This window comes from Taudactylus pleione, unplaced genomic scaffold, assembly GCF_031769625.1.
Source record: "Taudactylus pleione unplaced genomic scaffold, aTauple2 ptg000172l, whole genome shotgun sequence".
NCBI classification, from domain to species: domain Eukaryota; kingdom Metazoa; phylum Chordata; class Amphibia; order Anura; family Myobatrachidae; genus Taudactylus; species Taudactylus pleione.
Genome location: NW_028284574.1, coordinates 9976231 through 10003045, shown reverse-complemented (window position 1 = coordinate 10003045; position 26815 = coordinate 9976231). Strand labels below are relative to the sequence as shown.

Sequence of the window (26815 nt, the reverse complement as noted above, 5' to 3'; positions counted from 1 at the left end):
TTACAGGTGTCATTCAATTTATTCTGTGTCACCTGGTATATATGATGCTGAGGCTCAAGATTTATAAGAATACGAACTACAGTTTATTGGTGCAGATAAAAGATAACAAAAACATGCAAGTGAAAGGGATTACAACAGAGGTTCTAATTAAGTCACCTGTGCTCAACCATGGATACCTCTAAAACCTGAACTGTTGGGGAGCATTGAGGACCATGCTTGGTAACGTCTGGGTTACAACATACTGCTTTGGATTTAGCACCGTTTTATTGTCCAATATGTTCTTGAAAGTCTGAGGAGAATCCTTGGTCAATCATCAATGTTGATGGTCAGTCATTTCCAAGGAGGGCCGTAACTAGGGTGTGAAATCGCAGGGCCCTGTGGGCGACACAGTAGCTGCCACATGGACCTTGCAGGGTGCCTGGAACCAGCACCCTGCAGCCACTAGCACTACTGCAGAGCCACCTGGAGCGTCCAAAGGATACTCTAGTCAGGCAGCATGTGCTCTACTTACTGGAGCCGGTGGCTCTGCCCCCTAGGTATAGCATCATGAGGTTTAGGGGATGACACAGTGGCAAAGAGCCCTATTACAGCACTGCAAGTATGTTACTTCTTGCAAGTTCTACTTCTATAGCGGTGTCCCACCAGAAAAAGGGTTGCTCATTTCTATATACTCCCTTGATATGTTCAAACTGCCAAGATAACTGGATAGGTTAGGATTGGTTTAGATAAAAGTTTTTGTCTCAGAATGTTAGGGAGTGTCCTTTAAGTGTTCAGCCAGTTCCAGACACACACAGCAAAAACCAACTATGCTGTAACCTGTAGCACACCATCTCTCTCATAGGCCCGTATTCAATTTCAGGCAAAAAGTCTGTATCCGCGATACTTTTTCGCCGATGATGTAATTTTCATCTGTTTTGACTTTACTCCGTATTCAATTTGAAAGACTTCCGCCTAGGCGGAAAGTCAATGCAATGTAATAGGCGGAAAAGTTTCACCTATGAATAGGAGGCGGAAAAAAAGTGCAGAATTGAAGTTTTGGGGTGCAACGTTGCAGGAACCCCCATGCAGCCTTCAGACAGTCCCCCAAAAGGTAAACTATCCAAAAAAAATAAAAAAAACACCCCAAAAAGACTCATTTTGGGGGTGTAAAAAAAAAAAATTGTTGGGGGACAAAGTTAAAAACTAGCGAACTTAACTGGGGGGGGGGGGGTCCCCAAGTGTTTTTTTGATTGCAGGAGGTGTATTTTTCACGATCTTCTCAACTTTACTTTAGCAACTTTTAAATATGCTGTCCCCCATATTTGCTGGGATAAGTTATTTTAGGCAAAAAAACCTTCCTGAATACTATTCTGCACCACATATACAAAAACGCTCTTTAGCAGCTATTGAGCCCCTTTAAAAACACCAAATACCTTCAGCAAGCCAAATTGGGGAGTTCCATAGCTAACCCCCATGTCAGAGCATCTTTTGGGGGGTGTCAGGCTGATTTCCCCAAAGTCGACTACTTTCCGCCTGTTCAAGTTTCGCTGGGTCCCGTTTTTGCATACTTTCATATTGAATAAGGGGTAAAGCGGGCAGGTGCACGATAATTTTCCGCCTACAAACATGCGATGTAGGCACAAAAGTCTGGGAGGCGGAAAAGTATTGCGGGTCCGCTCAAATTGAATACGGCCCCTAGTTGGGATTCTCGCGATATTAATGTCGTTTAACCCCCAAAGGTCAATAGGCCATATCATTTGTTGTAAAGTGATACACCCTATGATGCATCTTTCAGAGTCTCCTAGCGTTTGTAATCCTGTAAAAATCATCACTTTTAACCATATGGTCACTGGCACATATTGATGTACAATAATCTTCTCTGGCCTTTTTGGAATATATACAGAACTTAATTAAAGATGCCACAAGTGTCCCACAGTGTCATACAAAGGAATAATATTGACAACAGTAACCGTTGACTGATACAAATTGTATATAAAAATCAAATTTACATAACTACAGTGAACAGTTAGTATTATAATGCAGAGAAGATAAAGTTAAAGGGGCCATCTTATAATCTAAGGATATGCAGTGATCGCAAATACGAGATATAGCGCGTATTTTACCCGATTTTGTGGACTCACTTTTACAAAATAGTTGGGTCCCCGGGGACGTGCTTCGCTCCTGTGGGAGGCTGCAGAATATGGTCTTTGGCATGGTTGAACAACGAGGGAATTGGGGTTTCACCATCTCATGCAGGGAGGGTTTCTGAGTACTTAGAAACCCCCTGACAGACAGATTCCCTGTACACTGCGGCCGAAGTGGGGGCAAAGCCAAAACAGGAAGCCCCGCCCTCATCTCACCCCCCGCAAACTGCTGCATTACATCGTGCAAGGGCTGGGCCCAATGATGCGAGGTGCCCGCCTCCATTAGCAACCTGTATGAGATAGTGTGTGTGTGTGTGTATGAGATAGATATTACCCCCCCTTCACCAGAAAACCCTGCGTTTGGTGCTGAAGAGTGGTGGACGGGTGGGCAGGATGGACCAGCTGCTGCTACTACTACTTTAAGCTACTTACCCTTAACCTCTCCCTACCACCCAGCACTGCCTTCCTCTAGTCCCCTCCTTGCCCCAGCACTGTCGCTAACTGCTGTCTGCCCCTACTCCCCTTTACTTCTTCCTGCCTTTACCCACAGCTCTACACCAAATGCTGCTTGCCCTTAACCCCCTTTACCCCAACTGTTACCTGCCCCCAGCACTATCCCAACTGCTGCCTGCCCTCACCCTCTAGAATAGGTGATGAGACCCAGAATCGGTGTAGGACCCCAATTCTCTAAAGTAAGGGCTCCCTGGGACCCAAAAATGTTTTCGGTCAGCGGGATCACTGCATATGGGTGGACACAATGAGAGAAGGAAGGCGGCAGAAATTGCAGTTAGGCCAGTTACACACCAGCCGGTTTTGGCTGGCCAGGCAAGAACCTGGACGGGTTTTTTTTCCCAGGCACTCAGTGCCTTTGAGTTGCTTTTAATGTGTTTTTTTTTTTTCTTTTTTAAATCTATTGGGCATTCGCAGCAGCTGCTGCTGCACAAGCCCGGGCCAGCACAAGCCAGTGTGTGTTAAAGAAAACATTGTTTCCTATACATCACTGGCGTGCAGGGATGGCATGAGCATGGCACGGCAGCCGTCCTGCTCAGTGGATACTCCTGGCTGTTACACGGCAACCGGGCTGTGTGAAAGGATCCACTGCTTCCCTGTTTCTTTTTTTCACACCCGGCAAAAAACCGGGTGGGTTTTTGCCACCAAGTCAGAATCAGCAGGTGTGAAATTAGCCGGAGGAAGGCTGGTAAGTTAGAATGAGACAAAATATTGTAAAGGGCACACTTTTAGGCTAGGATGCTAAATGAAAGAGGAGGTCATTCCAGAGTTTAGGAGCGGCCCATGAGAAGCCCAGAATGGAAAGTGGTCAGGGAGGAGATGGTGACAATCATTAGACGAGCTAAAATGGCAGGATAGAATGTGTGAGGAGAAGTAGGCAGTAGAAAGGAGTTTGAATTGAATTCTGAGTGGTATAGGGAGTTGTACACTGAATGGCAGAAAGTGGCAGCAGAGGTTGAGCAACAAAAGTGAGGTGGGCAGTAGAGTTGAGGATGGGCAGGAGGTGGGAGATAGGTCAGAAAGGAGCAAATTCCAGTAATCAAAGCGGGAAATGATGAGGGCATGAATGAGTTTTAGTAGCGTCCAATGCAAATAAAATGAAAGCTGCTTCTTTAGGTTAAGTCCTGGCTATCTGTTCTCTGGGATTTACCTAGCCCTCACTACACTATTACTTTTCTAATAAGTAAAACAGATTTGTACCTACTGATGATATGGACAAGCCTTTTGGGTGGGAAGACAGACACAACAGGGTGTGTGGGGCTTCTGACAGGAAGAATCAAGGTAAAATACATTTAGCCTTATGGTGCATACACCTGGTACAATCAGTCAGCGATAACGATTACGTTCATCCAGCACACCACCGACGACGGGCCAGCGAACTGCGATCAACAGCATGCATGCACGATATTACCATCCACAAGTGCCCGCGCATCGCTGGTCATTTGTGGGTTGGAAGGCACCAAAAAATTAACAATATGAACGATAGTGTATTTTTATTGTACCGTGTGTACACACCATTACTCTGGCTTTTCAAAAAATGGTAATGGCTTCAAACGGCACAAATTGTTATTTACAAATATTGCTTTAAAAGGTGGACATTTAGCCATATGTAGCTGTCTGGAACTAGCTTTTAACAGTCAAGTGCAAGTGAGACAGTAAAAGCAAATGTCTGCATGGACACAAAACTCACATGATGAACATTGCAAGAGAATCATGGTCATTGTAATATCAGTAACAATGTGCCTATGTGTTGCAAGCAATGACAGAAGTTTAGGATTCCCAATGAACCAGGACTTCATTCAATAAAAATAAATAAATATCTGACACCCCAAAGCAGCTTTCTGCAATATCAGCCTTCTCTAAAGGAGAGCAGAAAGCATGCTGGTCAGATTTAGTGCAACTATTTAGCTCATTAAGTATATATAGTACTTGTGTGTAGTCACCACCTTGCTTTCTCTTTATGTCATAGCCTTAGTTCAATTAAAAAAATAAATAAACCACATCCTGGCAGCAGCTATTTATGCCACCTCAGTGTACTAAAAGGTGCACACCTAAACTTTTTCTGAATTACACATTAATATTTAAAGGAGGAAATCCTTTATGGACCAGGTACATTCATTACACTAACCCAGAGGTACCCAAACGCAGTCCTCAAGACTCCCCAACAGTTCAGGTTTTAGAGATATCCATGGTTGAGCACAGGACCCCTTTTACACTGAAAATTTAACTCCCAGGTAATTCACTTTTACCCGGTAATTTGCTAAACAAACCAGGATTTCTCTCTGTGTGAAAGGGTCATCCTGGGACTAAACGCCCAGGTCTCCAACCCTGGTTTTTTGCAGGGTTGTAGACCCGGGGTTGACCCTTTCACACTGGGGAAGAAACCCAGGTTGTTTAGCAAATAACCAAGTAAGAGTGAATACCCAGGATTTTCAATTTCCTGTGTGAAAGGTGTATCAGACAGAAAATGGCAAAAAACCTGGCACGCAAAATGCCGGGTAAAAGCCAGATTTTTTTTGCCATTTTCTGTCTGAAAGTGGTATTAACTAGTACCTCAGTCGGTTTGATTTAACCCTCTGTGCTCAACCATGGATATCTCCAAAACCTGAACTGTTGAGGAGCCTTGAGGACTGTGGGCCTGATTCAGAGCCGCTCGTAAGCAGCCGCTCGTTCGCTCCGAGCAATGATCGCACATCTGCGCATGCGCCAACCAGTGCGGTCGGAAATCGAGCGCTCGCAAAATAGCTAATTTGAGTGACAGGATGAGGCGTTTGTGGGTGGTAACAGGGGAAGGTGCTTGAAAACGGGAAGTGGTGATCCGAACGCAGGCGTGCTAAACGGTCAAAACGGGCGTTTTAAGGGTGTGCATAATTAACAAAGCAGCGTCATCGACCACGTCACTTGGTTGTTTCTTAGCCTGAACTGTTCGCATGATTGCGGTAGGAAAATCCTACCACAAGCACTGCGAGCAGTTCAGACGCCTTTCGATGTACTCAATTAATCAAATAAATAGTGGAGATGACGTAGGATGCGAGCGGCCACGGGGCGTCTTTACAAAATAGCAAGCGCATGTTTTGTTCGCTCAGACATAGAGGCATCAACAGACCGCAAAGAGCGAGCGCTCAATTTAAATAGCCGACCCCTTTTTCTGAACGTGCGAGCGCCGGCTCTGAATCAGGCCCTGTGTTTGGGAACCTCTGCACTAACCAATAGGTATTTTGTCATTACAATAAAATAGGTATAATGTATTGCAGTCTGGGTTGTAATGGGGATAAAGCAAATACACCTATAATCCCATTTGCAATATAAACACATTCTTTTACAGAGCAACAGCTGGTAGTGTTACAGTTTCAGTGATAATTTCAAGGTCTGTAAAATTACTTTGTTCATGAAACACACGTCGCACGTCCTTGCTCCATGCCTGCAGGGGCGCGTGCAGAGAAGGATATATCGATTCTGGAATTGTAAAAGAATAAAGCTGAATGTTATGTAGTTCTATTTTGGGACATGTGGTCTGGACAATGAAATGCTTTAGTGGAATAAGAGACAAACAATTGTCAAAGTTTCTTGTGGTGTCAAACCAGTAAACAGCTGGGTAATGGAGAAGGAGACCAAACATGGTACAGAGATTCCACTCTGGACAAGGGAGGTCTCCAATTGTTATAGTTCCTGGCTGTTCTCCCAGGTAAGGTCTTAGGTGTGTCAAGAGATCTGAAAGATGGGATTGGATCTGGCTGAATTGATCCTGGCTTAATATTTTGGGTTGCTTGAGCCAGGCAGAAACATCCATTATATGCAAGTCCTTACCCTGTAGTAATATCTTCAGGCAAGAGACAACCCTTGACACATTAAGAATAAGAATATTCTCTGCCATGTTAAGAAGGTGGAGAGGCTCCTTTATAAAACCCATCTGTTGAAGCTCCTTGAGGTAGCGCTGGATTTGTAGCACATCTGCTGCACTGCAGTCATACAAAAAACATGGCTTTAGTCCACAATCTACAGACAGTATTTCAGCAGCAAGTTTCAGGACAAATGACCTCCTCAGTCCTTTAAGATGGGTCTTCGCTGCAGAGTGCAGTTCCATTACGAAAGACATTGCGGCAGTACTGAAGGAAGCGGGAACTTGACGCACGTATTTCCATCTATGGTACATAAACAAAACCCCTTCAGTAAACATTGAGGATTGCACTAGCAGTAGTCTGCCAAATGTATAGTTTCAATATTTTATTACAGATAAAATTTTCATAAATGCAGCTTAGTAGGACTTATATAAAGGTAACATTCTGTATATAATCATACCTATACTTAAGCACTAAAACTACTACAGAAAGCATGCTAGCATATAGATCAAGCAACAATTAAGAATCATTCATCACCATTAGTCAACATTTTTACATTTAAATAATATATATCTACCTTCTAGTGGCTTCAGTATGCAGATGGATGATTAGTACCATTACCCTACAGGTGTCTCCTCATAAACCTATCCTTAGACGCTCCACCATGGGTAGCAAATCCTGTGATTAAAAATTGTTTCCTGAATCTTGCGTCTTTGTACACTTTTAATGAAATAAGACGCTTCAGGGTCCATAGGGCTCCACAGGGAGACAATGGGGTGTAGAAGGACCAGACACCAACAGCAAAGCTTTTTTCTATTCCAGGATGCTCAGGTCCTTCTCCCTATACCCCACCCACAGCCTGAAGGCAACTCCATTTCGCTGGTGTCCGGCAGAAGCTGTATCACCGTTAGAACCATGGGGCTGTGGTTTTCATTTTTTTTTTTTTACTATGGAGCAAGCAGTGCTAGTCTGCTTGCTCCTCTGCAGTGCCGCGACTCCAGCCAGCAGCTAGGTACTCTCAGCGATGCTCCGGGGGGACCTAGCTAGCAGTGCTCCTTGGACCCCAGACTGCAGCCAGAACTCAAGGGGACAGGTAAGGCAGGGACCTGCGTCTATGCACAGTCTTACCTCCGATCACAGGAGACAGACCGGAGGCGCTGATGTGGACACCGGTTTCTACCGTGACTCCGTTAGACCATCAGGGCACAACCTATACTGGCACAGGGGACAGCTAGGGCCAGGCACCAGGTGGTTGATGTCAGCATAGGGGAGAAGGTCCTCTCCCTGCAGCCCCTCGTCCAGCTCAGGACGCAATTCCACTGTGGTCTTGCCGCCCCTGGGTGGCTCCTCCTTCAGCCTCTGCCCCCTCAGAGACTCACGGCAGCCATTTTCTGCAACAGCCTTAGGTCTCCGGGAACACTGGGTCCGCTCTCCCTGTATACCTCTCCGAGGAGCCAGGTTATATAGTGCTATTTCCTACCAGCCACTGCGGTCTGTAGTTGAATTTAGGGCCCACTGCAGTTAACTTGTATACTCTGCATTGTATGTGACTTAGACTAGCACTGCTGTCTGTTTATTTTTCTCAACTGTCAACTTATACCCTTCCCTTTCTTTCATTATAACCCAGGAATACTGAGGTATAGGGGGTTCACTGTACCTCACATCTACCTGTATTTGTGAGGGCTATCACATACTGTATATTTATGTTGCACACTACACTGTGCCATATTGTACATATATCTGGGTTGCTCACTGCACTGTGCCAGATTGTGTGCTATATTATCCTTGCAGCTATGTCTAGCAAAGGCAAGAATAACAAGCACCCTGCTGCTCACACTCTGGTTTCTTACAAGTCATATTTAGCAGGCTTAGCTTCATAGACCATCTTGAATGAGATCCTATGTGCATCTTGTTATACAGCACCTGGCCCATCAGCCCCAGCATCCTCTCCTCAGGACTTCTCCTGGGCTTCTTTTCACAGGTGTTGGCAAAAATTGCAGACCACTTTGTAGTCCCTGTGGTAGCTCCACTTATGGGATGGCTACAGTAAGTACTCCCTGCAAATATTTTGCCTCCCCCATGGGTAAACATATTTTCTACCTCAGTGCAGATTCTGGTGGCTACCTCTACAACCTTTCAACAAATGCTGCAAAAGAAAAGACCCTTACCTAGTAAGTGTGCTGTGTTATCTTCCCAGTCCTCCCAGCTATCAGATTCTGAGTTATCAACTGGGGAGGTAGAAGACGTAGACCTCGCTCACTGACTCCCCCTCGGGCGAGCAGGAGCCCCCCTCTAAATTGAATATACCTGCACTTGTGAGAGCTGTAAAATTTATTCTTCAAATAGAAGCGGTAGAGCCCACTCCTAAGGCAAAAGAGCCACTCTTTAAGCGACAGAAAGTAGTTTTGCCAGCGTTTCCCCACTCTGATCAGCCATCTGATCTAATGAGTGAAGCATGGAATATACCAAATAAAAGGTTTCAGCTGCCTAAACGCTTGATTTCTTTTTACCCTCTTACAGGGAGACTTGTACAGCTAATGGGCAGACAACCACATACCTGGTGGTTGCTCAGAGAAACCTGACCCTGTCAGGATGGCTAGGTCTCCAATAATATTTTGTAAAGGTACAAGCAGACGACCAGCATGCAGTTTAACACGGAGAGGTAATCCTATTAAAGCGGCTTTAGAAGCTGTTGCATCTCTTAATGAGTGGCCTTTGAATATGGTGATATCAATATCCAACTTCTTCATTGTAGAGACAATTCAGCCTCTAATGGTAGAAGATCTTGGTAGTAAATGTAAAAGCATGTTATGAATAGTTATTTAGCATCTTGTCTGACTTGGGATGTTAAAGATAAATACTGTAAGTAGACAATTAGGACACACTATGCACTGGTTAGGATCCTTCTAATCTGTAATGCTGTCTAACTCCATCAATTAAGTTTGGAAGGAGGTTTTAGGGAATTGGTATGAAATAGCGCCGGCTGCATGGCTGGCGATTCGATTCCCGGCAGCGGCAGGCCAACAGCGCTGGAAATCCCAATCATCCTCAGGTAAGTATATACTAACCTTACCCTCCTTAGGGGTGCCTAACCCTAATCCCCCCTGGGGCTAACCCTAAGTCCTCCCAGGGAGCCCTAAACCTAACACACACACACACACACACACACACACACACACACACACACACACACCCCAAAATCCATTATGCTGTAAAAAAAACAAACAAACAAAAAAAAAAAAAACAGTTGTTGTAGTCCCAGACCTTTTGGGCATCAGAAAATGGCCTCAACAAATCTGACTGATCCACCCATTTATTAGTGGGTCTGCAGGTTTTTACTTGGCAAAAGGCTGTATTTAATGTTTTATCCAAAAGGGAACTGCATTCTTTTAGAGGATTGTCTTTCTTGTGAATATACCTACCTCTATGGTAATTAGAGATCATATTGAATGGTTTGTAACAGCCACTTGTGTGTGCTAATTGGTCTCCATTTGTTGAGGGAATTTGCAGAAAGCCATAAAAATGGGGCACACACAGTTATTACCTGCTCTAGTGAGGCATTCCAGGTTGAGCAAGAGAGACACCTACATTGGAGTCCATATTCCTACTAGTTGACACAAGCAGATATTGAACAGGAAGCCCATAGACCGCTCTATGCACAGCCATACTTCCCACACCACAGGTGTCCTTTGCTGGGATAGTACCACTGCCTTACAGGAGTCTAACACATGAAGGGTTGAAAAACAATACACCAAACTGCATGGGCTACACCTGCCTATTCACATACCAGTAAGTAGAAATCCAAGTCTGGGAAAATACAAGGTAGAAGTACCCTGGCCTTGGACAGAGTCATCTAAAACCTTCACCATTTGAAACCGAATCTGTTGCTTGGGAACAGACTTAACCTTTCGTATGCAATGTCACCGTGAAGCACAGACAAATAATAGGATGTTAGAAGAACTGCACCTAGCTAGCACTTTGGGTTCTGTATGTTACACAAGACTTTGTATTGTATCTAAGTGCCACAAATCTGTACAGGACTAACTCAAACTGCCTGTACAAGGACTTTATCCAAGAACTTGCATATTGTAGGAGATATTGCATGGAGCCACAACTCCATAGATCCTGTGAGATTTGAATTTGTTTTACAATACAATGATTGGGAAATAAAGACACAAGAATTAGGTACAATGTGTGTTACCCTCTGCTTCTCTGCACACCCACCTCACACAAACACAACCTATCAAAGCTTAACAAAACAGGTATTACCAGTCCTAGTGCAGGAATATGGCATTCTATATGGGGGGGGGGGGGGATTTGTATGAAATACAGACTCTGGGTCGTAGAGGTCAGAATGCCCGACACCTGGATCCTGACAGGGTTAACATACCGACACTTGTTGGTCAGTATGCTAACCTACCCTAACCTCCCGCCCCCCTAGTACCTGAACCTAACCTCCCCGCGCCCTAAACCTTTCCCCTTAGTGCTTAACTCCAACCCTCCCCCAAGTGCCTAAACCTACCACTCCCCCCAACCCCGCTACTCACTTAGGTATCCCGGCGGTCGGGATGCTGGCGCTGGAATTGTGACCAGCGTCGATATTCTGGCGCCGGTACTGTCAGCATCTCAACTGCCGGGATGCCATCCTCTATATGGGATCTATATGCCATCCGATAACAAACAAAAGTGTAGCTATAATTGGCGCTGTTGAAAAAATAAAATGCAAACAAGCAAAGTACAATAAAAATGAAAGAACACCCTCCTTGTAGTATCACAACGGAGTATCCATTCTTTTTTTCAGGATGATATCATATAGATTATGTGGAAAAACAGAATAAAAAAAAAAAAAGCACACATACCCTGTATCAACCCGTGGAACATTTCACTCATTATCAGTACATAGAAATGTGAAGATAAAACATAATAGTGTAATTCTGCAATGGCCCCTTAACAAGAAACCTCCTCCCCCAACAATAATATGTCTACAAGAAGTTGACTTGGTTTTCAGCCCTTATGCATCTTTCATGAAGCAATTATGATGCAGCTTAGACTGGGTGGAACTTGCCAAGTCACATGCAAAACTAAAAAAGTATGCTTAGTATAAAACTGTTAAAATTTGTAATTACACAGTATTATAGATGCATAAAAACATGCATTGTATCAGTAACTGTATGATTAAGAGGTGTGGAAGGAATTTGTACCAAATAGCAGATGGAAGATGCAATTGCTGCGACTGGAAGTACCACTTCCTATAGAATTACTGGAAAACAAGTGGTGTGACACCACCTTGCCATTTGATCAATCACATTGCCAAAGGTCCCATTTTCCAAACAAATATACATACAACACAAATCTATACAACAGTGAATTGTAAAGCCGCGTATCCACTTGCCGAATAAAATGGGCGATGAACGATAACGTTCAAACGCTCGTTAATCAGGCATGAAACTGTAGAAAACGACAAGCGATCTGTGCTCCTGCTGGTCGCTTCCGACATCAATCATCGCCTGATAACGACAGATTGGGCATGTTCGGGGATGAGGGAGGGTGTCTGCACTGAACTACATATTGTTCAGTGTGGGCACTGCACAGTACAATAAATGACTGCACGATAACGATATAAAGTTTTACATTTAGATATGGTACTATATCAACAGGGATATAAAAAGGTAGTGACGCTCCTTAGTCTACACATACATTAGAGACAAAATGGGCATTGACAGGACAGGCAACAGAAATATTGGGGCCCCCCATCCTTGAGTCCCCGCTGGTACAGGCCATTCGGCTTGAAAGTCTTCCTTACCTATATGGTGGTTTCTCTGCAAAGGAAAACCTCTGGGCAGATGGTGACTTCAGTCGGTATGCACTATTCACGTAGGAGGTCACATAGTCTGGACGAGGCCTTTTAGTGTAGGAAAATAACCATTATCATCATACAACAGAGGTTCAGCTATATAATACACAGTAACACAAGTTTTGGGGCAGAGCAAAATGTAAAAACTTACCTGATCAAACAAATGTATATTATTAAACTGTATTTGCTAATCTGGCATACCATTGGTATCAGTAATAAGACTGTATTTTGTTTAGTTTTTTTTAGAATTAGTGTTTCAATGAACTGTCCCAGAGACTCTCCTTCTAAACCTGCCAGTTGTGGATAATCTCCAGCCCCTACCCCCCTCCCCTTCCTGTGCCTTCCTAGCCACATCCCACCCACCCCTGTGCCTCTCCACTCTCCAGCCTCATCTCGCACCCCCTGCGCCTACCCCCTTACTAAGTACTGTACGTGTCTTATGGCGTGGCTAAATAGCAAAGTCCGTGGCATGCCAAACATGCCTATTTTCCAATTGCCCCAAATATACCTATGTGGACACATCTTTATTTAAAAAAAAAAAAAAAAAAAACACAAACAAAGAAGATGGCCCCTGCCAATGTCGTTTTTGGGAAAAAGAAACAGCCAAATCCTTATCTGATCTCTTGAAGTCACCAATGGTGTTTTATGTAGAGATTGAAAGAACAGTTTATTGCCCACAAACAAACAACACCCTCACTTGCGCTTATGAGTTGTTCCTTCAGTAGTTCACGTGTCCAAAATGATCCAATGTAGGTAATCCACAGTACATGAAAAGGATAAGAAAAGTAAAATAGGGTAATACAGTCACCTCCTGGGTACACTCCACCGCAAGTTAGTGTAACACGCAATGAAGAAAGGTGAACGGGGATCCACTCTCAGCTCTAGTTCCTACTCCCCTGATGAAATCTCACCCATCAGTTAGGGGGAAAGGCGATACAATGAATTTCTTACACGTATGCTTACTTCTGATAATGTGGTACTTGCACATAAAAGGTAACTTTGATTATCTCGGCATAGGTTCCTCACATTGGAATAGGGCTCTCCAGCAAGGGCAAACATATAAACGAAAACAAGGCAGTAATTGCGCTCAAAAAAAAAAAAAAAAAAAATTGTGGGTCCCAGGGACCCCTCACTTTACAAAATTGGGGTCATACTCCACAATTTCTGGGTCCCATCACATATTATGAAGAGTGAGAACAGGCAACAGTTGGGACAGTGCTGGGGGAAGGTAGCAGTTGGGGGTAAAGCTGGTGGTATAGGCAGGGAGAAGTAAGCGTAGATAGTTGTGACAGTGCTAGTGGGAAAGGAGGGGGCTAGGGACAGGCAGTGCTGGGGGGTAGGGAAGGGACAAGGGTAGAAAGCAGCTGGCACAGTACTGGGGGCAAGGAGGGGGTAAGGGTAAATAGCAGTTAGGGCAGTATAGCACGTGTTTTACATTCACTGATTATACTATGTAGTTACATTTAACTTTTTGTTTCCACATTTCTGCCAAATTATATAAGTTTACTTATATGGTGCATGATGCAGTATTATTTTAAACCCAAACATATTCTATAGCACTGTACTATCAAGCCGCATGCTAAAGACACTTTACTCACGGAGCAGTCTATACATAAACATTACACAGGCTACAAGCTGCTAGAACTGGGGACATAGCACTCTATTCATAACATTACACAGGCTACAGGCTGCTAGACCTGAAGACATAGCCTGTGTGATGTTTATGTATAGAGAGCTACAAGCTGCTAGAACTGAGTACATAAGTCATTCTTCCTGCAGATTTCTCCACATCAGGGTGATGATTCGTGTAATCAGCACATAGGAAGACTGGCAGGACACATACCTGCTAAACCATCACTCTGTGCTGCTATAGGGGTTTATGAGCCGGGCTCCCTGTAGTCACCATGCTGCGCTACACTCCCAGCTCTGCAACGAGTGACCGCATGCAGACGTCACTCCGAATCAGACCTAGGAATAGGGAATACAGACCTCACTGCTGCTGCTCTCGGGCTGTGGGCGTGGAGAAAGAGTCCGAGGTCGGAGCGTGGTGGGTGGGCCGGTTGGTGTCTGACTGACTGGTCAGAGTTACCTACTGTAGCCAGAGATTGGGAGAGGAGATGCCGGTGGCTATTGGTTGAAAAGATGACGCCGGCAGCGATTGGCTGCTGCACACAGCTCATCCTGCAGGACCTGCTCAGTTTTTAAAATCGGGTCCGCAAATAAACTATGTCGTGTAAAAATATAGCGCGTATTTTGCAATCACTGCAATGGAGTCACCCAGTTTCATATACAACCCACACAATGGGATGTTTATTGAAGTAGCATGAAAAGAATAATATATACATTTCCAAAATTAAAAATCCCTACCATCAAGATGGACTAATGCTCAACTCTCTGTCCTCAAAGATGGAGCCCAGGTTTGCAAAATGGCACAGGAGTAGCATAGATGGCAGGGAAGCCACACAGATATAAGTGAGGAGACACTATTCAACATGTTTCGGTGCTCTGCAGCACCTTTCTCAAGATAGGCGTCTCCTCTATAATCCCTACAAATAAATTCAAATAGATATGTCTAAAAAAAAAAAAAATCTAATGAAAAGTCCATATATACACATATATACACATAATTGACCCTTCATAGATTTCATTTCAGTCCACATATTACATATGCTAAAATCTTCAAAGTAGATAAAAACTATATGTAGACACACACAAATAAAAAAAAAATATATATATATATTATAGCGTTCCCGCTAGGCTGTTTTAGCGGGGCGCGGCGCCCTGCCCTCCTTCTGGAGGGCAAAAAGCACCCTGCCCTCCAGGAGGAGGGCAAAAAGCGCCCTGCCCTCACAGCCTGCGGGAGCCGTTCTCACCCGCGGGACACTGCGTCCCGCGGGTGGAGAAACATGCGGTGACCCAGTCACCGCCGGAGAATAGACGCCGGGCGCATGCGCCCGGCATCTATTCTCCCTGTCTGCAGGGCTTGGGGGCTGCCCGGCGTGTCCTTAAGTGCCGGGCACGCCCCCAAGAGTGACGAAAAGGTGACGCGTCTTATAGACACGCCCCTTTTCCAATGACCACGCCCCCTTCTCGGTCACGCGCGCGGGCATGCCCTCTCTAGCTCCGGCGCCCTGCCTCCCGCCGGAGCTAGAGGGAACATACATACATACATATACACAATACATTTGGGCCCATATTCAATTAGACACAAAGTCAGAATGCGCAGAAAAGCATCATGGATGATGTCACTTCGCCAGGCAGAAACTTTACGCCGCATTAAATTTCGCGTACGCAGAAAGTCAATACAATGTAATAGGCGGAAAAGATTTGCCTTTAAAAGTTGCGGATTTGGGGTGCAAAGGTGGGGGAAGCCACTGAGCACCCTTCAAAGAGTCCCCCAAAGCATAACTGCGTAAAAAAATCCCCCCCCCCCAAAAAAAAAAAAAGTATGGAAGACCCCAAAAATTACTTTGAAAGTGGGGGCAAAAGTTCAAAATTGCAGTACACATCTAAAAAGTAGCGAAATAGACTTTTTAGGGGTCTGCACTTTTTAGGGGTCACCACTTGTGCAAAGACACTATTTTGAAGCAATTGATAGCACTCAAGTACCCCAAACAGCTTTATTAGGGTTATTCGGAGGCATGTATATTGATCCCCAATGTTAGTGCATCTTTTAGGGGGGAGTCAGGCTGATTTCCACATTTCTTACAGCACTTTCCGCCTGTTTAAGTTTCGCCGGGTTGCGTTTTCACGTCCTGTGGAATTGAACAGGGTGAACAGCAGGGACGCGCCCAAAACACACGATGACAGCAGAAACAAGATTCCGCCGTCAGTAGCGAAATTGAATAAGGGCCTTAGTGTGTTAGATAATATAGTGTCCCAAAAAATAAAATATATATATATACACCCGATATTCAGCGGTACTCGAGGTCTTAAAACATCACATCATTTATTGCTCCACCAACGTTTCAGGTCTTCTATGCCCTTTTGTCAAGGTATCAAAAGTTAGACAGACAAACTTCTTACCTTTATAGCACCCTGTGTGTGTCACTGCTTCCCCGGAGTCGCCCACGTCTGCACGTTGCAGGGCGTGTCTCCCTCAGATGACGTAGTACCAGTCTGCCGGCTACTGCTCCCATGGTAACGGGACGAAGCCCGACTGTACCTCATCGCTGGGGCATAGAAAAGTAAATCTAAAAATAAGTGTCAAAAACCACCACCAATGAATAAAAATATTGCACTACAGTAAATATGCTCGATGCTAGATACATTACTCAAAGAATGTCTACTAATGTTACTGTACATAGTTGTACCAAATGCATCCACATCTCTCCCACTACTAAAAGTCACATAACTAACTTAAAGGCTTAAATCAGTATAACTCTTATCTGTAGCATTACAATGATATCGATGGAAAAAATCTTTAAAAAGGACAGAAAAACTAAGAGAACCTAGAACATATAATGTAATACATAAGGGATAGTTCCTATTAATGCACCCTCTACCAGGATCATAATGCATTCCAACATATTTTGTAATTAAGACCTTTAGGATGGATTGTATTTAATTTCATGATCCATTTCGCTTCCATTCGTAATAACTGTCCAGCTCTATCTCCTCTTCTCAATGTGAGCGGGATGTGGTAAATTATTTTATGTTGAAATTGTGCCAAGCTGTGGTGCCTTTCCGCATAATGCCTTGCTACCGGCTGGTCCGTTGAATTGCCTGCTAATGCCGATCTTATGGGCGAGCGATGCAGGGCCATTCTTTCCCGCATCGACCTCACCGTTTTCCCCACGTAATAGAATCCGCATGGACAGATTATAATATATATGATAAATGAAGAGGTGCACGTGAGGATATCATTAATTTTGTATTCTTTACCACTATGTGGGTTCTTAAACGTTGCACCTGTCGTCATATTTCTACAGGTGGTGCATTTCAGGCACTTGCAACATCCAGGAGGTTTTTGAAGAAAACCCTGTTTTGTGTGACTTCATCTGGTTCAGTCCCGTGATGTCCGTACGGACTACTAGGTCCTTAATGCTTCGACCTCTCAGATAACATGCCATCGGTCGGCTTTTAAAGCATGTTAGTTCTTTGTCCGATGCAACAATGGGCCAAAGGGCTTTACTAGCATGCTGAATCACCGAACTGGATGTTGAGAATTTATTTTTCCAGGGTATCACTGCATCCCTCTTTCTGGATGTTTTCTGTAGCAAGGATGCTCGTGGTAATGCCAAGACTTCCTCTTTTTGTTGTTTCAGTAATTTAAGACAATAGCCCCTCTCTCCAAATCTGGCGATTATTTGGTCAATGGCATGTTCAACATCTGAACGCTCACTCGTTATTCGAGCCACTCTCATCATCTGCGATTTTGGCAGCCCCCGTTTTAAGGACGGGGGATGGTGGCTGGTGGCATGTAAAAGATTATTCTTCTCTGCCGGTTTTGTATAAACATTTGTGATCCTGCCACTGTGTATTGTAATCTTCACATCCAAATAATTGAGGCTGTCTGAACTGCATTGATAGGTAAGCCTAAATGGCGACACTCTTAAATTAATAGATGACATTAAGTCCATAAAGGCTTGTTCCCCTCCTGTCCACAGCATAAATAGGTCGTCTATGTATCGGCAAAAGAATAATATATATGTTTCGCTACCTCTGGATCCCCAAAAAACATCTCTTTCTCCTCTTTCAGCATGTATATGTTGGCATATGTCGGAGCCACATTACTGCCCATCGCGCAACCTGTCTGTTGAATATAATATGCACCATCATACAAAAAGTTGTTACGATTTAATATTAACTTCAGAAGAGTCAGTAACAAGGTCAAATCCAAGTCCTGTATATCCTCTCTTAGTGCAAAATCCTCTACCGCTTTTATACCCTCACTATGAGGGATAACGGTATACAGGTTACACACATCCATTACACATATAATTGTTATCAGGAACACTCTTAATGCGTTCAAGATACAGTAAAAACGAGGTAGTGTCTTTGAGAAATGTCTCTTGTTTCATTACATAAGGTTGAAAAATACTGTCTAAGAACTGGGAGATAGGTTGGTAAATAGAGTTGCGTGCCGAAATTATAGGGCGACCGGGTGGTTTTACTAGGGACTTGTGTACTTTCGGAACGGTGTATAAAATCGGTACTGCCGGGTTGACTTCGGTCAGTGCTGTCTTAAGTTTTTCCGATAAGAACCCTTGTTGGTAAGCTGTTAAGAGGATATCTTCCAACTCCCTCTTGTAAATATCTGTTGGATCATAATCCAATTTCCTATAGGTCGAATTATCCGATAGTTGGCGCGTGATTTCAGCCTTGTACTCGGCAAGGTCTTGTATCACTATGGCGCCCCCTTTGTCAGCCGCTCGTATAATGACATCCTCATATTTGCTCAGATCCTTAAGTGCCATTCTTTCTGCTTTTGACAAGTTATATTGTGGCACTGGTGCTGCTTCATTGTATTTTTTAACCGCATCATCCATGAGCCTAACGAATGTCTTGATGGATGGATTATTTGATTGTGGATCAAATTTGGAAGTAGATCTTTTTTGAAGAAAATTACTGAATCTATTTTGTGTTTCTGGTTCCTCTGATTTACTGGCAAAATATTCTTTCATACGTAGTTTCCGTGAGAATTGATGCAATTCCATCTGCCATTGGAACTCGTGTGTTGGTGGGCACGAATGACAACCCTCTATTTAACACTTCAATTTCACTCTCACTAAAATTTCTAGATGACAGGTTATAAATCAATTCTTTTTTCTGCCTCCCCAACCTTTGTTGCCTTTGATTTTGGCCCCCCCTACGGGAGGGCGTCTTGTTTGTTCTGTTGCGCTGTCAGTATTCTCGCAACAGAACCAACAGGACGCCCACACGGAAACTACGTTTGAAATAATATTTTGCCAGTAAATCAGAGGAACCAGAGACACAAAATAGATTCAGTAATTTTCTTCAAAAAAGATCTACTTCCAAATTTGATCCACAATCAAATAATCCATCCATCAAGACATTCGTTAGGCTCATGGATGATGCGGTTAAAAAATACAATGAAGCAGCACCAGTGCCACAATATAACTTGTCAAAAGCAGAAAGAATGGCACTTAAGGATCTGAGCAAATATGAGGATGTCATTATACGAGCGGCTGACAAAGGGGGCGCCATAGTGATACAAGACCTTGCCGAGTACAAGGCTGAAATCATGCGCCAACTATCGGATAATTCGACCTATAGGAAATTGGATTATGATCCAACAGATATTTACAAGAGGGAGTTGGAAGATATCCTCTTAACAGCTTACCAACAAGGGTTCTTATCGGAAAAACTTAAGACAGCACTGACCGAAGTCAACCCGGCAGTACCGATTTTATACACCGTTCCGAAAGTACACAAGTCCCTAGTAAAACCACCCGGTCGCCCTATAATTTCGGCACGCAACTCTATTTACCAACCTATCTCCCAGTTCTTAGACAGTATTTTACAACCTTATGTAATGAAACAAGAGACATTTCTCAAAGACACTACCTCGTTTTTACTGTATCTTGAACGCATTAAGAGTGTTCCTGATAACACAATTATATGTGTAATGGATGTGTGTAACCTGTATACCGTTATCCCTCATAGTGAGGGTATAAAAGCGGTAGAGGATTTTGCACTAAGAGAGGATATACAGGACTTGGATTTGACCTTGTTACTGACTCTTCTGAAGTTAATATTAAATCGTAACAACTTTTTGTATGATGGTGCATATTATATTCAACAGACAGGTTGCGCTATGGGCAGTAATGTGGCTCCGACATATGCCAACATATACATGCTGAAAGAGGAGAAAGATGTTTTTTGGGGATCCAGAGGTAGCGAAACATATATTATTCTTTTGCCGATACATAGACGACCTATTTATGCTGTGGACAGGAGGGGAACAAGCCTTTATGGACTTAATGTCATCTATTAATTTAAGAGTGTCGCCATTTAGGCTTACCTATCAATGCAGTTCAGACAGCCTCAATTATTTGGATGTGAAGATTACAATACACAGTGGCAGGATCACAAATGTTTATACAAAACCGACAGATAAGAATAATCTTTTACATGCCACCAGCCACCATCCCCCGTCCTTAAAACGGGGGCTGCCAAAATCGCAGATGATGAGAGTGGCTCGAATAACGAGTGAGCGTTCAGAGGTTGAACATGCCATTGACCAAATAATCGCCAGATTTGGAGAGAGGGGCTATTGTCTTAAATTACTGAAACAACAAAAAGAGGAAGTCTTGGCATTACCACGAGCATCCTTGCTACAGAAAACATCCAGAAAACAAGAGATATGGTAAGAACTTACCTTTGTTATCTCTGTTTCTACGAAGTCCATAGGGTCCACAGGGTTGACCTTGGTGATATAGCTGGATCAGGATCCATGGGCACCACACAGTTAAGCTTTTAGCTCCCAGGATGCACTTGGGTCCTCCTCTATACCCCGCCCCCGAGCCACAGGCACCTCAGTTGGTAAGCAGCCTAGGCCAGAGGAGAATATGGAACAGAGAGAAGGTAGACTGGAACACACAAGAAACCATACTCACAGAAATGGGAGACGGAAAACCGGTGACCAGCCACACAGCCCATTTGAAGCCAGGTGCGTCAGGGCGGGCGCCCTGTGGACCCTATGGACTTCGTAGAAACAGAGATAACAAAGGTAAGTTTTTACCATATCTCTTGTTTTCTACTTCAGGGTCCATAGGGGGTCCACAGGGTTGACCTTGGGGATGTCCCAAAGCAGTTCAACTAAGGGCGGGGACGCTCCTGTGCTGAAAGGAGCACCCGGCGCCAAAAGGATGCATCCTGAGAGGCGAAGGTGTCAAACGCATAGAACCTCAAAAACGATTGAATGGAAGACCAAGTGGCCGCCTTACACAGCTGAACAGCAGAAGCGCCACGTCTAGCAGCCCAAGAAGAACCCACAGAACGAGTGGAAAGAGCCTTAACAGAGGCTGGCACAGGTAAACCCTTCTGTGCATAAGCCTCACAAATAACGGAACGAAGCCAACGGGCTAACGTTTGTTTGTTGGCAGGCCAACCCCTCGTGAAAACCAAAGAGGATAAACAAGGAATCAGACTTCCTAACCGAAGCCGTCCGGTCCACATAGATTCTAAGCGCCCGGACCATATCTAAGGAAGTCTCACCAGCTGAAAGATCAGGGGACTGAAAAGCTGGCACAACAAGTTCCTGATTAATGTGGAACTTCGAGACCACTTTGGGCAAAAACTCAGGACGAGTGCGGAGCACCGCTCTGTCCTGGTGAAAAATCAGGAAAGGAGGGTGACAGGAAAGCACCCCCAATTCAGACACCCTCCTGGCAGAAGCAATCGCCAGGAGAAAAGCCAGTCTTAAATGTCAGCCACTTGAGCTCCACCAACTCAAGAGGCTCAAACGGAGGACCCTGCAGGACCCGTAGAACCACCGCCAAGTCCAAAGGAGCCATAGGAGGCACAAAGGGAGGCTGGATCCTGAGAACACCTTGGAAAAAAGGTGTGAACATCCGGCAGTATTGCAATCCGCCGTTGAAACCACACGGACAAGGCGGACACATGAACCTTCAGAGATGCAAGGAGTAAGCAGAAGACCAATCCTTATTGAAGAAATTCCAAGATCCTAGAAACTCGGAACACCTGAGGATCATGTCGTCTGGACTCACACCACTGAAAGTAAGTGTGCCACACCCTGTGATAAATTTGTGCTGAAGCAGGCTTGCGTGCCCTGAGCATTGTACCAATAACCGAACTGGAGTAGCCCCGAGACCTCAAGACTGCTGTCTCACGAGCCACGCCGTCAAAGACAGCCGACCCAGATCCGGGTAAAGGCAGGGCCCTTGAGACAACAGGTCCCGACGCTGAGGAAGAAGGTACGGCGCGTCGATGGAGAGGCTCCTGAGATCGGAGTATCAAGGCCGTCTGGGCCACGCCGGAGCCACCAGCACGAGCGTGCCGCCGTCCTGCTTGAATTTCCGCAGAACCTGAGGAAGTAGGGATATCGGAGGAAACAGATACGCCAGGTGAAACGTCCATTTCACCGACAGCGCGTCCACCAGACTTGCGCCTGCGTCATAAACTGGCAACTTGAGATTGTGACGGGAGGCCATCAAGTCCAGCTCCGGCAGTCCCCACCTGTTCACGAGTAGCTGAAACACCTCTGGGTGAAGCGACCATTCCCCGGGATGCACGTCGTGACGGCTGAGGAAGTCAGCTTCCCAATTGAGGACTCCGGGGATGAAGAAGACCGCAGAGATCGCTGAAATGTGACACTCCACCCAAGTCAGGATGCGAGACACCTCCGACATCGCTGCCCGACTGAGTCCCTCCTTGGTGGTTGATATACGCCACCGTGGTGGCGTTGTCGGACTGCACCTGTACCGCCCTTCCGTGAAGAACGGGACCGGACGACTGCAGGGCCCTGTATACTGCCCGCAGTTCCAGGATGTTGATGGGGAGAAGTGCTTCCTCCGCAGACCAACAACCCTGGAGAGACAATGAGCCGGTCACTGCCCCCCAACCCCGGAGACTGGCATCCGTCGTGAGCAGGACCCAGTCCGGGATCCAAAAGGAGCGCCCCTCGACCAGATGAGCTGTCTGAAGCCACCAAGCCAAAGAGTGCCGAACCTCCGGAGACAACACCAGCACCTGAGAGCGGATCCGGTGAGGTAACCCGTTCCATTCCGATAGAATCAGCCCCTGCAGGGGCCGGGAATGGAACTGGGCAAATTCCACCATGTCGAATGTCGACATCATGGACCCCAGAACTCTCATAGCCGAATGGACCGACAGGCGGCGACTGCTCAGGCAACTGCGTATCCGCAGCTGTAGGGAGGCGACCTTCTCCGGAGTCAGGAAAATCCTTTGCTGACGCGAATCCAGCAGGGCTCCCAAATGAACCATCCACTGTGATGGACTCAGGGAGGACTTTTTCCAATTTATCAACCACCCGTGTGCTTGCAGGCAAGCGATCGTCAGGTGGAGATGTTGAAACAGTACCTCCGGGGAGCTCGCCAGCAACAGGAGGTCGTCCAGATACGGCAGCAGCCGTACATTCTGGTTCCGAAGATGTGCGGCCATGACCGCCATAATCTTCGTGAACACCCTCGGTGCAGTGGAGAGACCAAAGGGTAGCGCTCGGAACTGATAGTGGTGTTGAAGGATAGCGAACCTCAGATACCGCTGGTGCGAAGGTGCTATCGGAACATGGAGGTAGGCGTCCTGGATATCCAGGGACACCATGTAATCCCCCGGTTCCATCGCCAGAATGATGGAACGTAACGTTTCCATCCTGAACTTGGGAACTCTGAGGAATTTGTTCAGAGACTTCAAGTTGAGGATAGGGCAATGAGAACCATTAGGTTTCTGCACCAGAAACAGAGACGAATAATACCCCATCCCTCGTTGTGATTGAGGAACGGGAACAATGACCCCTGCTTTCAGCAAGGACTCTATAGCCTCCCGAATCTGTAACGCCTTGGTCTTGTCCTGAGAAGGACTGGTGCAGAAAAACTGGTGGGGTGGTCTGTGCCGAAAAGACAGGGCGTACCCCTGGGAGACCACTTCTCAAACCCAGGCATCCGTGGTGGTATTGTGCCAGCACTGGGCAAATAGAAGAAGTCGGCCTCCCACTCTGAGGTCCCCCAGAGGGAGGCCCGTCCCATCAGGCCGCAGGTTTATCTTCCTGCTTGGAAGAAGGGCGCCGAGCACTCCAGGCTTGCTTCTTGGGTTTAGAGGCAGTCTTACTCGCAGACTGTCTCGGGAAGGACTGACCTTTTGCCTTACCCTGAACCCGAAAGGAACGAAAAGCCTGAACTCCGAACCTTAGCAGGCAGTGCCGCCGAAGGGAGGAAAGCCGACTTGGATTTAGCCAGGGTATCCACTATTTTATCCAAGTCCGGACCAAATAGTAATTCCCCATTGAAAGGTAAGGCCTCCAGGCCTTTCTTTGAATCAGAGTCCGCTCTCCAGGACCGCAACCATAAGGATCGGCGGGCAGACACCGCTGCAGCCGATACCCGCGAAGTCAGCAGACTAGCATCTAAAGAAGCTTCCCCAATGTAAGAAGCAGCGTCCCTCATCTGTCCCAGCAACGCCCTCTGGACATCCGGAGCGTCGCCCAGAGACCTCAGAGGAGTGGCCGAAGAGACTGCAGCTCAGCGACGACAGACTGCGTGCTGAAAGGCGCACTGAGCTGAGGGGAGGAGCCGCTGAACAGGGAAGGCTTCCTCCCCTGGCTGGCCATAACCCCAGGTATGCTGGCTTCCCGCTTGCCTGTTATCCCTGGTGGTCTAGTGGTCCCACGGGTTATGGGGGGCCCGCCGCCACTGCCAGCAGACTCCGGTCTGTCCCCAGGACCGGAGGCTAAAGGACTGCATCTTAAGGCATTCCGCGCGCCGCCGGTAGCCAGCGACGCGCGGCTTACCTGAATCCCCGGCGACTCAGGCAGCAGTCCTGGGAGGTAGACAGCGTCCGGCTAGTACGGACTCTGTCCTCCCGCCGCGATCCCCAGATCAGTACTGGCATCGCGGCGCCAGTCGGGGATCAGAGCGTCAGCGTCTGTATAGACAGTCCTTCGCTGCCGTCTGTAGTAAAAAGAGAAATTAAAATAAATAAAATCTAACCTAAAATAAAAAGCTTCTGGGGGCTGCTCCTGCAGCCACCCTGTGCGGTGACCGACTCCGGCCGGGCACCAACTTACACTGAGGTGCCTGTGGCTCGGGGTATAGAGGAGGACCCAAGTGCATCCTGGGAGCTAAAAGCTTAACTGTGTGGTGCCCATGGCTCCTGATCCAGCTATATCCCCAAGGTCAACCCTGTGGACCCCCTATGGACCCTGAAGTAGAAAGAGGGATACAGTGATACCCTGGAAAAATAAAATTCTCAACATCCAGTCCGGTGATTCAGCATGCTAGTAAAGCCCTTTGGCCCATTGTTGCATCGGACAAAGAACTAACATGCTTTAAAAGCCGACCGATGGCATGTTATCTGAGAGGTCAAAGCATTAAGGACCTAGTAGTCCATACGGACATCACGGGACTAAACCAGATGAAGTCACACAAAACAGGGTTTCTTCAAAAACCTCCTGGATGTTACAAGTGCCTGAAATGCACCACCTGTAGAAATATGACGACAGGTGCAACGTTTAAGAACCCACATAGTGGTAAAGAATACAAAATTAATGATATCCTCACGTGCACCTCTTCATTTATCATATATATTATAATCTGTCCATGCGGATTCTATTACGTGGGGAAAACGGTGAGGACGATGCGGGAAAGAATGGCCCTGCATCGCTCGGCCATAAGATCGGCATTAGCAGGCAATTCAACGGACCAGCCGGTAGCAAGGCATTATGCGGAAAGGCACCACAGCTTGGCACAATTTCAACATAAAATAATTTACCACATCCCGCTCACATTGAGAAGAGGAGATAGAGCTGGACAGTTATTACGAATGGAAGCTAAATGGATCATGAAATTAAATACAATCCATCCTAAAGGTCTTAATGACAAAATATGTTGGAATGCATTATGATCCTGGTAGAAGGTGCATTAATAGGAACTCTCTTATTATATGTTCTAGGTTCTCTTAGTTTTTCTGTCCTTTTTACAGATTTTTTCCATAGATATCATTGTAATGCTACAGATAAGAGTTATGCTGATTTAAGCATTTAAGTTACAGTTATGTGACTTTTAGTAGTGGGAGAGATGTGGATGCATTTGGTACAACTATGTACAGTAACGTTAGTAGACATTCTTTGAGTAATGTATCTAGCATCGAGCATATTTACTGTAGTGCATATTTGTATTCATTGGTGGTGGTTTTTGACACTTATTTTTAGATTTACTTTTCTATGCCCCAGCGATGAGGTACAGTCGGGCTTCGTCCCGTTACCATGGGAGCAGTAGCCGGCAGACTGGTACTACGTCATCTGAGGGAGACGCGCCCTGCAACGTGCAGACGTGGGCGACTCCGGGGAAGCAGTGACACACACGGGGTGCTATAAAGGTAAGACGTTTGTCTGTTTAACTTTTGATACCTTGACAAAAGGGCATAGAAGACCTGAAACGTTGGTGGAGCAATAAATTATGTGATGTTTTAAGACCTCGAGTGCCGCTGAATATCGGGACCATGTACTAACTTTTGCAGAGGGCACAGAGGCGTGTTTCTATATGGAGTAGTGCCGGACCAGGTGGGATCTGTTATATATATATATATATATATATATTTATAAATAAGTCATACAGCTTCTCACAGAGTGTGACAATTATCAAGCTTAATATACAATGTATTGCTTTACAGACTACAGACTAATGGCTATATCAATACATAATAAACATGCCTGAAAAGACAAACACTATGTGCTTACCACTATTTCTTCCAGCATGCCAGTGTGAGGCTATCCCAGTGTCTGTGCTGAGTAAAGTTTTATACAGGGATGATGTCAGACCTATCAC

General features: G+C 45.6%; 2 protein-coding genes across 7 annotated transcripts in view; one reads left to right on the top strand and one right to left on the bottom strand.

Moving 5' to 3' along the window:
* Window positions 1–26815, bottom strand: CUNH1orf74 (chromosome unknown C1orf74 homolog). 4 transcript variants are annotated; one of them, XM_088475441.1, is made up of 4 exons: window positions 26728–26786; window positions 14694–14872; window positions 12276–12374; window positions 1–6775 (listed from the first exon to the last, which is right to left on the bottom strand). In XM_088475441.1, exon 4 carries the CDS (start codon window positions 6727–6729, stop codon window positions 5953–5955), a length of 777 nt encoding a protein of 258 aa, XP_088331567.1. In that variant the 5' UTR covers window positions 6730–6775; window positions 12276–12374; window positions 14694–14872; window positions 26728–26786; the 3' UTR covers window positions 1–5952. The 4 variants fall into 4 exon arrangements, with proteins under 4 accessions (XP_088331567.1, XP_088331566.1, XP_088331568.1 ...); XM_088475440.1 differs by lacking the exon at window positions 14694–14872 and having other exon boundaries at window positions 26728–26815; XM_088475442.1 differs by lacking the exons at window positions 14694–14872; window positions 26728–26786 and adding an exon at window positions 16353–16375.
* The window catches only part of LOC148521250 (uncharacterized), a 51674-nt gene continuing 51171 nt past the window's right edge, over window positions 26313–26815 (top strand). For all 3 annotated transcript variants that reach the window (XR_015878849.1, XR_015878848.1, XM_088475444.1), the window contains exon 1: window positions 26313–26366. The gene's annotated coding sequence lies outside the window, so the exon portion shown is untranslated. The remainder of the gene's footprint in view (window positions 26367–26815) is intronic.

Coding starts and splice junctions, on each gene's coding strand:
- CUNH1orf74 (XM_088475440.1), bottom strand. CDS start 6,729: ATGTCTTTCGTAATGGAACTGCACTCTGCAGCGAAGACCCATCTTAAA.